This window comes from Narcine bancroftii, chromosome 4 (assembly GCF_036971445.1).
Source record: "Narcine bancroftii isolate sNarBan1 chromosome 4, sNarBan1.hap1, whole genome shotgun sequence".
Lineage (NCBI taxonomy): Eukaryota > Metazoa > Chordata > Chondrichthyes > Torpediniformes > Narcinidae > Narcine > Narcine bancroftii.
In genome coordinates, this window is record NC_091472.1 from 197,034,778 (window position 1) to 197,048,811 (window position 14,034).

The following is a 14,034-nucleotide window of genomic DNA, read 5'->3' on the forward strand; positions in this document are numbered from 1 at the left end:
ATCCACTACCACTGTCTTCTCCCATTCAGCCAATTTCAAATCCAGTTTGCAACCTTTCCATGGATTCCTAGTATCTGAACCTTCTGAACTAACCTCCCATGTGGGACCTTGTCAAAGGCCTTACTAAAGTCAATGCAGATAACATCCACAGCCTTTCCCTCATCTACTTTCTTGGTAACCTCCTTGAAAAACTCTCTAAGATTTGTTAAACATGACCTACCAGGCACAAAGCCATGTTGACTATCCTTAATCAGCTCTTGACTGTCCAACTACTTGTAAATCGATCTCTCAGAACACCCTCCAAAAATTTACCTACTACTAACGTCAGGCTCACCGGCCTGTAATTTTCTGGTTTACTTTTGGAGCCTTTTTTTAAAATGGACCCTAGGCTTTCTCTCGTGACCTCCCTCCCCACTCACTCCTGCTCCACAGTAAATATTCATTTAAGATCTTCCCATTTCCATTTGCACTACACACAGTTACTCTTCTGCATGTGATCTTCTTGTCCTTGATACATTTATAAAATCTTTTTGGATTCTCCGTTATGTTCTCTGCCAAAACCATCTCAAAACAGCCCTCCCTATTCTGCCTTCACTGTGCTCCTTATACTCCAGTGATTCCCTCGAAGCTGTCTGTCCTTATCTAAAATTTGCCTCCTTTTTACTTTGTGATATGTCTCTCTATATCTTGTTAACCAGGGCACTTTTACCTTGCTATTCCTGCCCTTTACCCCACTGGGAACATGTTTATCTCCGATCTTCCTCATCACACTCCTAAACCCCTCCCAGTTGGCAGTCTTGCTTTTATTCTGAAACATTTGCATCCAGTGAACCACTGCTAACTCCTTCCCAACCATTTGTTCTTGCCCCAGTTTTGGATTCTAGAAAACAAAATTACTATGTTTTAAAAAGCAGAAAATCCTGGTATCAAGTAAAAGGAGGCAGGAATTAGGGGCTTATAGTGTGAGATATAAAAGTCTGCAAAGAGATGGAAAAGCAGTTTCCTGAGGCACTTCACAGAACAGCAAACACTGTGTGGTACCTGAGTTTTGCGTATCCTTAAATCCACCGACCCTTGGTTCTCATCATCTTCATCTTTAATGCTTTGTTCTATAACTAGAATTTTTAACAAAAAAATCACGTCATTGATACACAACAGGTAAAATCCTTTCAGCAGAGGGCCAATCCATCAACTTGCCTGTACCGACAGACACAACATAGAGGAGGCCTGCACTAAGCCCCAAGTGAGCAGAACATGGCAGATTTACTATCAATGTACTCTAGAAGAGGAAACGGCCAAGACTCAAACCTCGTGATTGCTGGAATAACCAAGGCTGACAGACCCAGGGACCCTGGTAATGATATGACAATGTCTCTATCTAATTCAGAGCAAGAACCAGGTTGCCGAAATTGAGAATGCAAACCAACCAGAGGAGTTCACCTTCAAGGGACCCACAGCAGAATTATAGACAGGATGCTGAGCTGGGCGGAAAAGTGGCAGTTGGAGTTCAATCTGGATAAGTGTGAGGTGCTGCATTTTGGCAGGTCAAATTGGAGGCAGGGTACATGGTGAATGGCGTGAATGATCAGAGGGAGCTTGGGGTCCAACCCCATAGATCTCTTAAGGTTTGCTGCAGAAATTGATAGGTCCAGTTAACAAAGCTTGGGTTTGCTGGCCTTCATTAGTCAGGGGATTGAGCTCAAGAGTCACGTTGCAGCTCTACAAATCTCTGGTGAGACCACACTTAGGCTATTGTGTTCAGTTCTGAACACGTTACAGAAAGGATGTAGAAGCTATGGAGAGGGTGCAGAGGAGATTTCCCAGGATGTTGCCTGGATTGGGAAATACGTCTTGAGGCAAGGTTAGCAGAGCTAGGGGTTTTCTCTTTGGAGTGAAGAAGGATGAAAGATGACTAATTAGAAGTCAACAAGATTTTGAGAGGCCTAAATAAGGAGGACAGTCATCCATCACTTTATCCCCAGGGCAGGGGTAGCTCACACCAGAGGATACCTGTACAAAGTGAAGGGAGAAAAGTTTAGCAGAAACATCAGGGGTAAGTTTTTTTTTAAAAATACACAGAGAGTGGTGGGTGCCTAGAATGCATTGCCAGAGGAGGAGGTGGAGGCTGGTACAATAGGGGCATTTAAGAGACACAGACCTGCTCATGGATGAATGAAAAATAGAGGGTTGCAAGATAGGGAGGATTTAGTTTTTTTTGGTTGGTACATAGGGGTTAGCACAATATCGTGGGCCGAAGAGCCTGTACTGTGTGCTATGGTGCATTGTTCTATGTGGTGCTGAGCCCCAAGAGAGCCTTGGAGCCTCATCCAAGTTGGCACCTGGCCTAGTCCCATTTACCTCATATCCTTCTGCTCCACGTATCTGTCCCAATGTCTTTGGAAGACTGTAATTATCCCCACTTCAATAGCTTCCTCTGGCAGCCCATTCCAGATACCGAGCCCACTCCAAGTGCAAAAACTCTGAAATCTCTCCCCTCACAAACTATGCCCTGTAGTTCCAGAATCATCTAATTTGTAAATTATACTGTGAGCATTCACTTTATCCATGTCCCTCCTGATTTATAAACTTCTATAAAGTCACCCTCTAGGAAATAAAGACCCAGCCTGTGAAACCTCCCTATAAATCGACCCCTCCAGTCCCAACAACATCCTGGTGAAGCTCCTCTGCACCCTTTCCACCTTATTGACATTCTTCATTTTGCTACACACAGGACTCCAGATGGTTTCATCCATGCAGTAGATCAAGAGGTCCCAGGTTTTGAACTATTTACCCCCAATGAAGGTCAGTGTGCCAAATGCCTTCTTCACCTCATCCACCTGAGTTGTCACTTTCAAGGAACTAAGCACCTAAACCCCTCGGTCTCTCTGTTCTGCAGCACCTTCCATTCACTGTACAAGCCCTACCCTGGTTTGATTTCCCAAAGTGCAACACCTCACCCTGGTCTGAGTTAAATTCCATTTGCCACTCCTTGGCCCACCTTCCCAACTGGTCTAGAACCTTTGTAAACCTAGATAGCCTCCTCACTGTCCACTACACCACTTTTTTAGAGGTGTTATCTGCAAATATACTAATCACATTAACTACCATGCCAACCAACTTGTTAAAAAGATGACAAACAGCAGTGAATCCAGCATGACCCCTGTAGCACACCACTAGACACAGCCTCCACCATTCCTCTGCTACCACAAGAGAAGCCATTGATCGGGATTGGACAGATTGGGTCTTTATTCTTTGGAGCGTAGAAGGTTGAGAGGGGATTTGATAGAAGTATTTAAGATTATGAAAGGGATAGACAGAATGGATGTGGATAGACTATTTCCGTTAAGAGGAGGAAAGATTAAAACAAGAGGACATGAGTTAAGAATTAAGGGGCAGAGGTTTAGAGGTAACATGAGGGGGAACTTCTTTACTCAGAGAGTGGTAGCCGTGTGGAATGATCTTCCGGGAGAAATAGTGGCGGCGGAGTCAATTGTATTATTTAAGAAAAGGTTGGACAGGTATATGGATGAGAAGAAGATGGAGGGTTATGGGCATTGTGCAGGGAGGTGGGACTAGAAAGGGGTGTTTGGTTCGGTGCGGACTAGAAGGGCCTAATGGCCTGTTTCCGTGCTGTAATTGTTATGTTATGTTATTATTATGTTATGTTATTGGGTAGTTAAGAAAGTTTACGAAACGTTGGCTTGATTTAATCGGGGGCGGGGGGGTTGAGTTCAAGAGTCATGAGGTCATGTTGCAGCTCTATAAAACTCTGGTTGGACCACACATGGAATATTGTGTTCAGTTCTGATCCCCTCATTACAGGAAGGATGTGGAAGCTATGGAGATTAACCAGGATGGTGCCTGGGTTGGAGAAGATGTCTTATGGAGGCAAGGTTATCAGAACTAGGACTTTTCTCTTTGGAATGAAGAAGGATGAGAGGTGACTTAATAGAGGTCCAAAAGACTATGAGAGGCATAGATAGGGTGGACGGCCAACACCTTCTTCCCAGGGCAACAGTAGCAATGATCAGAGGTCATCTGTATAAGTAGAGGGGAGGAAAGTTCAGGGGAGACGTCAGGAGTACATTTTTAAAAAATAAATACAGAGTGGTGGGTGCTTGGAATATATTGCCAGGGTGGTGATGGAGGCTGGATCAATAGGGGAATTTAAAAGACCCTTAGATAGGCACATGGATGAAAGAAAAACAGAGGGAGGTCGGGAAGGTTTAGAATGTTGAGGTTTATACACGTTGGCACAACATTATTGGCCAAAGGGCCTGTACTGTGCTGGAATGTTCTGTGCTCCAAGATATTCCAAAGCCCTTCCAGATCTGAACATGCAGTCTCTGGGTTCAAATTAGCCAACAAAAAAAAAAATCAGCATCAGGTCTGTTCATTACAGAGTGAACGGTAACCCATAAGGATTAATGTATGTGACAATCAGACTATAATCAGAGCTCCACTGTCAAAATAAATTAAAAATGTGATCCAAATGGATACATAATTATAAAAGGTAAATGCCAAGAAACAAGTACTAGAAAGTCATCAATCTCAGATTCGTGCTGATAGACAACCAGTGGTCAGCATGCTCCTGGTTCTGTGCTCCATAGCTCTAAATAAAAATGCACAAATGCTGGAGGAACTCAGCAGGTCTTGCAGTATCCAAAGGAGGTAAATTTCAGGCTTAATCCCATCATACCTTGAAGAAGGGTTTAGGCCCGAAACATTGGTTATAGTAAAACTCCTGGTATCCAGAATTCAAGCATCTGGCAGCTTTAAGCAACCGGCAAAAAAAAATTAAAGGAAAATAAAATTTAAAAATTAAAATAAATAAGAATAAAATAATAGGTTATAAATATGCAAGTTTAAAATTGTTAATGTTCTCTGAAGTAACAAACCTTTGGTGAGGATGGGAGGAAACATTCAGACAGCTGAATGCCTTGGTGGGGCTTTGCTCGTAGCAGCTGTTTGACTAAAGTGGTGTGAAACAGCAATGGCGTCGCCCAGGATGAAGAGCTGGTTGACGCCGCTCGCCACTGGGGTGACTCTCTTAAAGTGGGTAAAGCAGGGTAAGAGTCGCCCCGGCAGAGGCTTTATCTGTAAACTTGGGAGTTAATCATCTATAATGTTACTGCTCGTCTTTCAAGCGACTCCGTGGTGGGGGAGGAACTGAAAATAAAGCAAAATGCTTTAAGGTTTGTATATTCATGCAAGTGAAGTTTGTTCGGTATGGTATTTTTGATTTTTAAGTTGTTTATTCTTAATGCAGGTGTATCAGTTCGAGATTGTAAGTTTCAAGTTCATCTTACCCCTGCTGAGTTCCTCCAGCATTTCTGTGTTACCACAATCACAGCATTTGCAGACTTTCATGTTTCATTCTCTGCAGCTCTGAACACATCACAGCAATTTAACAGGAATGAAGGCAAATGATCCAAACTTGAGGAACAATTTACAAGAGAGAGCAAGATCAGTGACACATGCACATAGTTTGCTGAAAGCAACAGGCCAGCCTGGGAAAGCGTGCGTACAAAATAAAGCAGCATACGAGTCCTGGGTTTTAATAAATAGAGGAGCTGAGTGGAAGAACTGGAAGGGCGCGGGGAATCCTCGTAATGCTGGTTCAGCCCCTTGTGCAGCACTGGCACACACTCACGTTGGGACAGCTTTGAAGAGACTGCAGGTGAGATTCACCCTAGATGCCAGGGATGAGGGAGCTTAGTTCCATGGACAGAATGGAGAACCCAGAGCAGTCCCTTTGGCCCGCAATATTTATACTGACCACATTGCCACATTAAACCAATGGCATCTGCAAAAGTGGGATTTGTCTCCTTGGAAGACAAGAGGTTGTGGGGAGATCTGATGGAGGTCTTTCAGATGCTAGTGGAGAGCAACTGGTTCCATTGTAGAAGGGTGAAAACCTTAAGAGACTGAATGAAGATTATTCTCCCACACAAGAATGTCAGGAAGTGGTTAGGACCCAGAATTCTTTGCCAGGGAGGTAGTGAGAGCTGGATATGCAGCTCAAAGCGAAGGCAATGGGGGAACAGGTCTAGCTGGAGAGTTTTTAGATAGGGCTTGTACAGACTAATGGCTGAATGCCCTCTCTTCATGCTGTAGCTCTTCTGTGAGTGAGACAGATTACAAAAACACTTACCTTTTAGCTTATTTCGGACTTTGTTTGCGGTTCCCTTGATCGCCAGCGTTAGCTCCTCAAGTTCTTCTTTGGTTTCTTTAAAATGATAAGTTTTAAACTCAGAAAAAGGAAACATTTCTTCAGAATTTGATTCCGTCATTAACTTTGGGTGAAGTTCACCACATGTGGCAACATTTGCCCAATTTTAAATTGAAAATGTCTGCAGCGTTTTATTTGCTCACATGAGATGGAAGACAGATTTTATGCCAAAACTTCAAACAGCGATGTGACTGACACTGCATCGAGCAATTGTCAGGAGGCCGCTCTGAGATAAATCATTAGATGATCTGCTCCTTTACCGATACTGACAACTTGTGACAGATTTGAATTTGATTCAAGATTCATTTATTGTCATGTAATAAAACAGGTATAATATTACACAAAATTACATTTAGAAGACAAAAATTCACCCTACTGTCAGAGAAAGAGAAGCAAAGGTGTTCTCCCCGCCAGAATGACTGAGTGTCTGTGGATTCGCCTCCAGCGTTCCCGCAGCCAGAGTTCAGTCCAAACCATCGGCAATCTGAGCTCCAGATCCAAACCTCCGACACGTTCAGGAAGTCTTCGGTGCCCTTGGCACCCTCTCAGATCCTGGTTCAACTTCAGCCAATCTCCAGCTGCACTCAGCCCGGAGGTGAGGCCTTGGACTGCAGTCACCAGCAGCCTGCCAAAGCTCCTTGCCTCAAGTCTGCTGCCTCTGTGTTCTTCAGCCAAAGAGCCCCTCACTGGTCTGCCACCACGGTCACTGTCCCTTAGGGTGGTCTTCCCCACTTCTCAAACCAGGTGCTTTGGGGGGTGTCCCGTGGCAGTCCTCTGCCTACCCGAAGTCTGAACCACTCGAGGCAGCTGCCAAACACAGTTGCCGCCATTTTGGGAGAAGACCCCATGGTCACAGGATTTTAGAATAAACCACCATCATCGTCTTTATCAGGCCGTTTAAAACCGTCGGTAGTGGGACTGGGCGGTAGAACCATGTGGAGCAGTGCTGTCTCCCCATTCTCCATGGGTCCATACCAACAGCAACTCTGGCAGCACCACCATTTGTTTTGAGCCAGAAAGCCGTGCCAGGACAGAGCTGCGTCCCTTCTTCGTGCCAAGGCACTTGCTCTGGAGTGATCTGTTAACCGCTTGTTGGAGCTCCGAGACCAATCAGGTACTGTTTCATCCTCTATTACATTCTCAGGGGGTGGCCATCTCTGGAATGAGTGGCCTGGGGAAAGTGTAGAAGTGGGAACAAGACCAGCACAAGGGACATTTGGATGGAGTTATGGATGAGAGGGGCCAAGAGCAGGCAAATGGGATTAGCTCAGAATACCACATTGTACAGCATGAGCTAGTCAGGCCAAAGGGCCTGTTCTATGCTATATGGCTTCATACTCTATTGTTAAACAATGATGGGTTTCCAATCACTCATGTTTGCCTTTGAGCTGTGTAAAATCACAGACTGTGGCACAGTTTAAACAACAATCTATGACCAATATTTTGCTGGTATAAATGACAATTGGATTTTTAAACTTTTTGTTTTATTTAGTGTGTGGACATCACTGGCAAGACCAGCCTTTCCTGCCTACATTCAATGGGCTTGAGGACAGGGGCAGCCACCTCCTGGACCTGCTGCTCCCCCTCTGGAGAAGGGGCTCACAGTGCTGTTGGGGAGGGAGTTTCCCACTCAGGGCGGGAACATCTTGTCACATCTCAGCTCTTCTACGGTTTTAACTGAACGTTTCTCGGTCACACCGTTCTCTGGGCTTTTGTACTATCTGCTGCAATTCAACACAGCTCATCATGGAATATTCCAGCACAGGGGTTCTGACACCAGTCCCCGTGGAACACCACCGGTCACAGACGCCCAGCCTGAATAACATCCTTCCGCCACACACCTCTGTCTTCTAAGGGCCAGTCAAATCCAAAGAAGCAACTCACCGCAGTGCCCACGCATCTACGCCTTCTGAACCAGCCGACTTTCAACTCCTCTGAATCCCTTACACACAGCATCCGCTGCCCTCCCCTCATCAACCATCTCAATCAAGTTGCAAGACATGGCCTGCCCCTCAAAAAGCCAAGTTGACTGTCCCTCATCTGACCCTCCCATCTCGGAGTCTCCACTCCAATATTTTCCGGACCACTCATTGGCCAATAATTTCCTGGACTAGGCCTAGTTCTCTCCTTGCACAGGCAACTAAACGTTCCTACTATTCTTATCTGCTCCACTCTCCTTTATGCCTGGACCACACTCTTCACCCTGGCTACAGTTGGGAGACTAGAACTGCTAAAAGTATCAAAAACATGCTCATTTTCCCCATTTAAAACGTTACCAGAAATGTTTAAAAAGAGAATGCCTGCACGTTCTAATGACCTTACGTTTCCCTTTAAAGGGGTTGAAATATCAAAGCAGTGAGTTATAGTTCAGCTGTATACAGTGAGGCTGACACATCTAGGCAGCCACGTATTGCTTTCCTCATTTCAGGGGTGATGTTGCTGTATTGAAATAGTTACTGGATTTACTACAGTCAAGTACCCCTTATCTGAAAATCCAAAAACCAAACTTACAGCACTGCCATGACATCACGTGGAAAAATATTCATCACCTGATTTGCCCACATGGGCTCTGACACTCTGTTGGCACCGGTTTGATTACAATAACAGTGAAAGCAAGATATCAAACAGAGCTGGGTCCAAGTCTTCAGCGTCAGCTGCAGTTGGCGATGGTGACTCCATTCTCAATGCCAGGTGCGGTGCCGTCTGCATTGAAGAGGTTGCCTTGGGCCGGGAGGTGGTCGGGGACCAGCGGCAGGGAGGTAGTCTGCGGCAGGGGCAGGGAGGTGATTGGGGACCAGAGGCAGGGGCAGGGGTCTAGCAGCAGTAAGGAATGGTCATCTTTTGTAATCAGCGATCAAGTTTTTTTTGGTAAGTATTAAACATTATTTCATGTGAATTGTCCACTTGTGGCATCATGTTGGCGCTCAAAAAGCCGGTGTTGTTGTTGCTGTTTAACTCTGATACAGATATTCTGCTCATGCTATTTGCTGCTTAGTTCCATTGTTCTGAAATCTGAAAAAACCCAAAATCCAAAACACGTCTGGTCCCAAGCATTTCGGATAAGGGGTACTCAGCTTGTAGATGTTCGATGGGGAATGTTCAGACAGGCTAGGCTTACACTGGTTTAGGGAAGAGTGAGAAGGGACTTGATTTACAATGGATCAGATCCTGATATAAGGCTTCTTCAGATGCATTCTCCACCAAGAATGCGCCTGCAGAAGCGGAAGCAGTCCTTTGAACTGCTGTTCAGGTGGCAGCGCTAAAAGCGGAGTGATGGCCACTGAAGGGACAGCTGTACCGGATGCGGGGACTCATACCGGGCTGTTGGGAGAGAGAGGGGCAGCGGTATCAGTGTGGGGACGTCCCCAAGCAGACAGCCCACGCTGGCTGCCCCTGCCCTGACATCCCGTGCCAGGGAGCAGGGGCCACGGGGAGGGGAACTGTCAGGCGTTCACCAGCTGACCGTCATCCCCTTAGCAGGTGCTTTCAGGTGGCTGCATTCATGTGCCGGGGTGGGGGGGAGAGGGACACTTCAGTGCTCTGGCGATGATCCCTTCCGGAGGAGGGTTACAAAGTTTGCCTCGCAGGTGCCTCCTGCACTTTCAAGTGGGCTCCTGACAGCCGCATATTGACATAATAATGCGGCTTTACAATCGGGGATTTTGGCCACCTGGAAGTGCCTAAAGAGTATGTGTATGGAGAGATTACTCCTTCTGTGGGAGAATCTCAAACTATCGGAAAAGGGGGTGTCATAAAAAGATGGCGGCACTGCCGGAGCTGCGATAATAGCTGATGTGGACCTGGGAGAGCAGGTAGGGGAGTCCCAGCAATGCTCCGCAGGGTCCAACCACCTGGTCCTCAGCTCCATACAGGTTTTAAGGAGCCCATTCAAGGAGCTGATGGGGTTTATTTTTGAAATCCTGCATCCTTGAGGTCTGTGCCCAAGATGGCAGTGCTTTTGCTCGGCAGCACACCATGACAGGATCACAGACTCTGGGGGAGTAGCATACAGGTACAGGTCTTCAGAAGTGCGGCGACACGCTCCCACCCCTCCATGGAGAAACAGAGAAGGTGACCCTTTAAGACTATGTCTGTAGCAGCTGAACAGCAAGGGGGTCAGTGGCTGAAGGACCCACACATGCTGTGGGTGACTTGCGGTCGTCACAGGCTGTGGGCTGCTGGAGACTGACTCATGGGAGCCAGGTATTGGAGCTGGGATTCAAGAGGGCGCTGAGGGCAAGAAGAATCCCAAAGGGCCTCGGGCGCTGAAGGCTTCCTGATCGGGTCGAAGAGCTCGTGTGACTGATGAATTAAACAGGAGTCAGCGAGGCTGCAGAAGCGGTGGAAGTGAATCCTCAGACACTCAGCGACTCTGAAGGGACTTTCTTCTACTTTACTTTCTCATTTTCTGCAAGGGGTGCCAGGCAATGCTAGTGGCATCTCCTGGTCTGCCTTATGGCAGGCAGCGGAAATTTCGTCTCATATCACGTTTTCTGTACTATTACACGAACAATGACTCAAGGTACTTCATTTAAAACATTTAGGAAAGAGAGGAGGTGACTTTTTTCTCCTTTGGAACTCTGCTCGTCAAAGGGCAGCGGAAGTGGGCGGGTTCTCACCGGCCAAGAAAGGTCATCGCTGGTCTCCGGGAATAGAGTTCGGGATCTAATTAGACCAGAGGTCATTTACCAAACGGTGGGGCACGCTCTCGGGACCAGAGCCAACTTCTGCTCGGAATTTGTATATTGACATGCAGATTAGTGTGAGGAAAGCATTCTTTAGAAACATCTTGCCTTGTTGCACCGTGGTCTCCGATCCAGAGGACCCTCACTCAGCTAGGTCTTCACAATGATGATCCATAACTCCATAACATGGAGACTTGAACCTCGACCTCTTTGTATCACCCCCCTCCAACAACTACAGGGAAAGATGGACTAGTTTCTGGTGACATGTAGGTCAATTCCCATCACTCCCCATTAGATTACATTAAAGCTCCCTCAAAAAATAAAAGACTCCATATTGAATTTCATAATTAAACATTAAAACGCGCAAGGCCGCCTACAAACACATGACCACCTCCAGCCTGTGCCTTGGATTGCAGGAAGTTCTGCTTCCCTGGGTGTTGGGCAACAAATTGTCAGCTTATCCATCACTGTTATCTTTTACCATACTTTAGATTCCAGCTACAATTACCCTCTGCAGCATACAATGCAGGGGGATGACACAGCCAATTTCCCACAGCCCACATTCCAATGTGCTCACGTCACCCAGGAAACATTCACTGGGTGAGTGCAGGTCAGGCCCCTGGGTTGTGGGATCCACCAGCACTCAGGATGACCACAGTGTGTGTGTGTGTGTGTGTGTGTGTGTGTGTGTGTGTGGGGGGGGGGGGGGGGGCTCTCCCTTGCACTGTGGGTGAAGGGGCAGCACGCACTCCAAGCAGCGAGAGTGGCGCTGCCAAGCTCCTTCCCCGGGAACGACACACAGCATCAAGCCACCAGAGCTTTGAACTATGTCTGTGAGCATCTGTGCTTTATCTCGATTTACTTTGTGCATCCGTTAGCAAGATGCGCCCTAAGGTATCAGAAATGCCTAAAAGAGTTAGTAAGGGTGTTACGCTTAGAGTACAACAGGACATAATTAAGCGTTTCGATTGTGGGGAATGAAATAAAGACATTGTGCGTGCGTTGAACTTGCGAGCGTCCAGCATTCGTACTATTTACATACAGAGAGAAAGAATACGCTTTATATATTAAGTAATTACATACATTAGGTTTTGTGTGCAATTTGGATTGATTTGGTAGGTTTTTTTTTGGATCTGGAAATGCTCAAATATTTTCCCATAGAAATTGAGGTTAACTGCTTCTTCACTTTAGACCATTTTGGCTTACGATAGGATTCATAGGAACATTCTACTTTCGGAGAGTGGGGGAAACCTGTACAGAGGTTAGCCACGGTCCAGGTCACAAAGGTCTGGTTTCCATTATACCACCCCCTCCCCCCCCCGCAGTGAACTGGGATTCACTGGTAGTGTGATGTGCTGATACCTGGCTCCGCCCCCAACTGCCCACATATAACCCTGGTTTCCCGCCTAAACCCAGAACCCTTCTGAAGACCACTGTGAGACCCTACTTATAACTAAGCTAATAAAAGCATTTGTTCTCCTTCCAGTCATGAGAGCTTTTATATGCGCTACAATTTTATTAGCTTATTCCCTAACGATGGAAGCGCTATTCAAGCCAGGTACGTTAATGACAGACCCTCTGTCCTCTGATGTGGTCGAGGAGTTCACATACTGGCTAGACTGCTTCCAGGCCTATCTGAATGGATGTCTTCCACATCAATGAACTCAGGAGGTTCGCACTCGTTTCGAGGGTAGGAACGAAAGGGTATGCAGTCATCAGGGACTGTTCTACATATGTCACTGCTCTCGAGGCATTGAAGGATTGGTACTTGAAGTCACAGAACGAGGTTCTAGTGAGGTACCGACTCACCCTACATTGCCAGCGACCAGGAGAGACCATCGATGACTACCTGCTGGATCTGTGGACGCTTGCCAAGAAGTGCAGGTACGAAGTGGCTACGGGCCATATTCATGAGCAAGAACAGATCTGGGACACTCTAGTCATGACAGTTCGCTCGAGGTACTACTCAAGTCGGGTAAGAAGGACTTGGCTTGCCACATTGAACTAGCCAAGTCAATGGAACAGGCCAAGCTTGAGACTGATGACCTCTAACTAGCAAGCTCGCTCACCCAGGTGACCCCTTCCAAGGACCAGCTGCTCCCGCTACCCCAGCCCTAACGGCTGCCGCTTCCAGTGCTAGGGAGTGTTTTTTCTGCAGCAAGAGCTAGCATCGCTAATCTCGTTGCCCAGCTAAAGACTCAGAGTATTTCAACTGTGGCAAGAAAGGATATCGGGTGAGGGTTTGCCATGCGAGGGGAAGCTCGGGAAGTCCGCGGCCTGCACCGCTCCTGGATCATATTTCCAGCCCCAAGCCATCTGCCCCGAATTCAACCAAACCCATTTATTGCACGCTACACACCGACGGAGGGTGGCAGTGGAAGTGAGGAAACAGTACGAAAAGGCTCGGTGGCCATCTTGCTGCGACACAAATTCAAACTCAGCACCATCATCAACAGAGGAGGGAGTGCAGCCATCCTGCTGTGCCATGAGGTTGACGCCATCTTACCCATGCAGGGAAACCCAGGATGGTGGTGGACACTCAAGTGAGGAGTATGGAGTCTCTGGGGTCCTGTACTCTATGGTTCCAGACCAGGACAGACCTCACCAGCTCCATATTGACTGTGAAGGTAAGTGGACATTCAACTAAATGCCTAATGGACACTGAAAGCTTCACAGACTCACGGACTGTGTAAGAGCACAACCTAAAGATATATCCTTCCAATTATCGCATATTCCTTGCAACTCATTTGTATTCTACTCGTGTTTAACAACATTGTATAGTATACCTGCCGTTTGAAGGGGGGATTCTGTAAATTTTGCCTGTATGTACTTGATGAATTGTGTGCTCCGGTGTTGTTGGGTCTGGACTTCCTGTGTCACCTTAAAAGCATGACCTTGGAGTATTCTGGTCCCTTCCCCCCTGTAACTGTTCAGAATGGAGGGCCCCTAAAATCAGAACCCACATGCAGCATCTCCACACTGAATATCAACCACCCCCCCCCCCCCCCCCCCCACAACCTCTCTTCCTGAATCTGTGCCCGGACTGCAAACCTATTGCTACCAAGAGCAGACTGAGATTTCATAAAGTCGGAGACACAACGTCTGCTCGACGAAGGT

General features: G+C 46.9%; 1 protein-coding gene across 3 annotated transcripts in view; it reads right to left on the reverse strand.

Moving 5' to 3' along the window:
* Positions 1–14,034, reverse strand: part of LOC138761432 (syntaxin-2-like) — an 89,986-nt gene that overhangs the window by 31,971 nt on the left and 43,981 nt on the right. For all 3 annotated transcript variants that reach the window (XM_069933564.1, XM_069933563.1, XM_069933565.1), the window contains exons 4-5: positions 6,155–6,229; positions 1,042–1,115 (exon numbers count right to left, since the gene is read on the reverse strand). In XM_069933564.1, the coding sequence (XP_069789665.1) occupies positions 1,042–1,115; positions 6,155–6,229 (149 nt within the window). The remainder of the gene's footprint in view (positions 1–1,041; positions 1,116–6,154; positions 6,230–14,034) is intronic.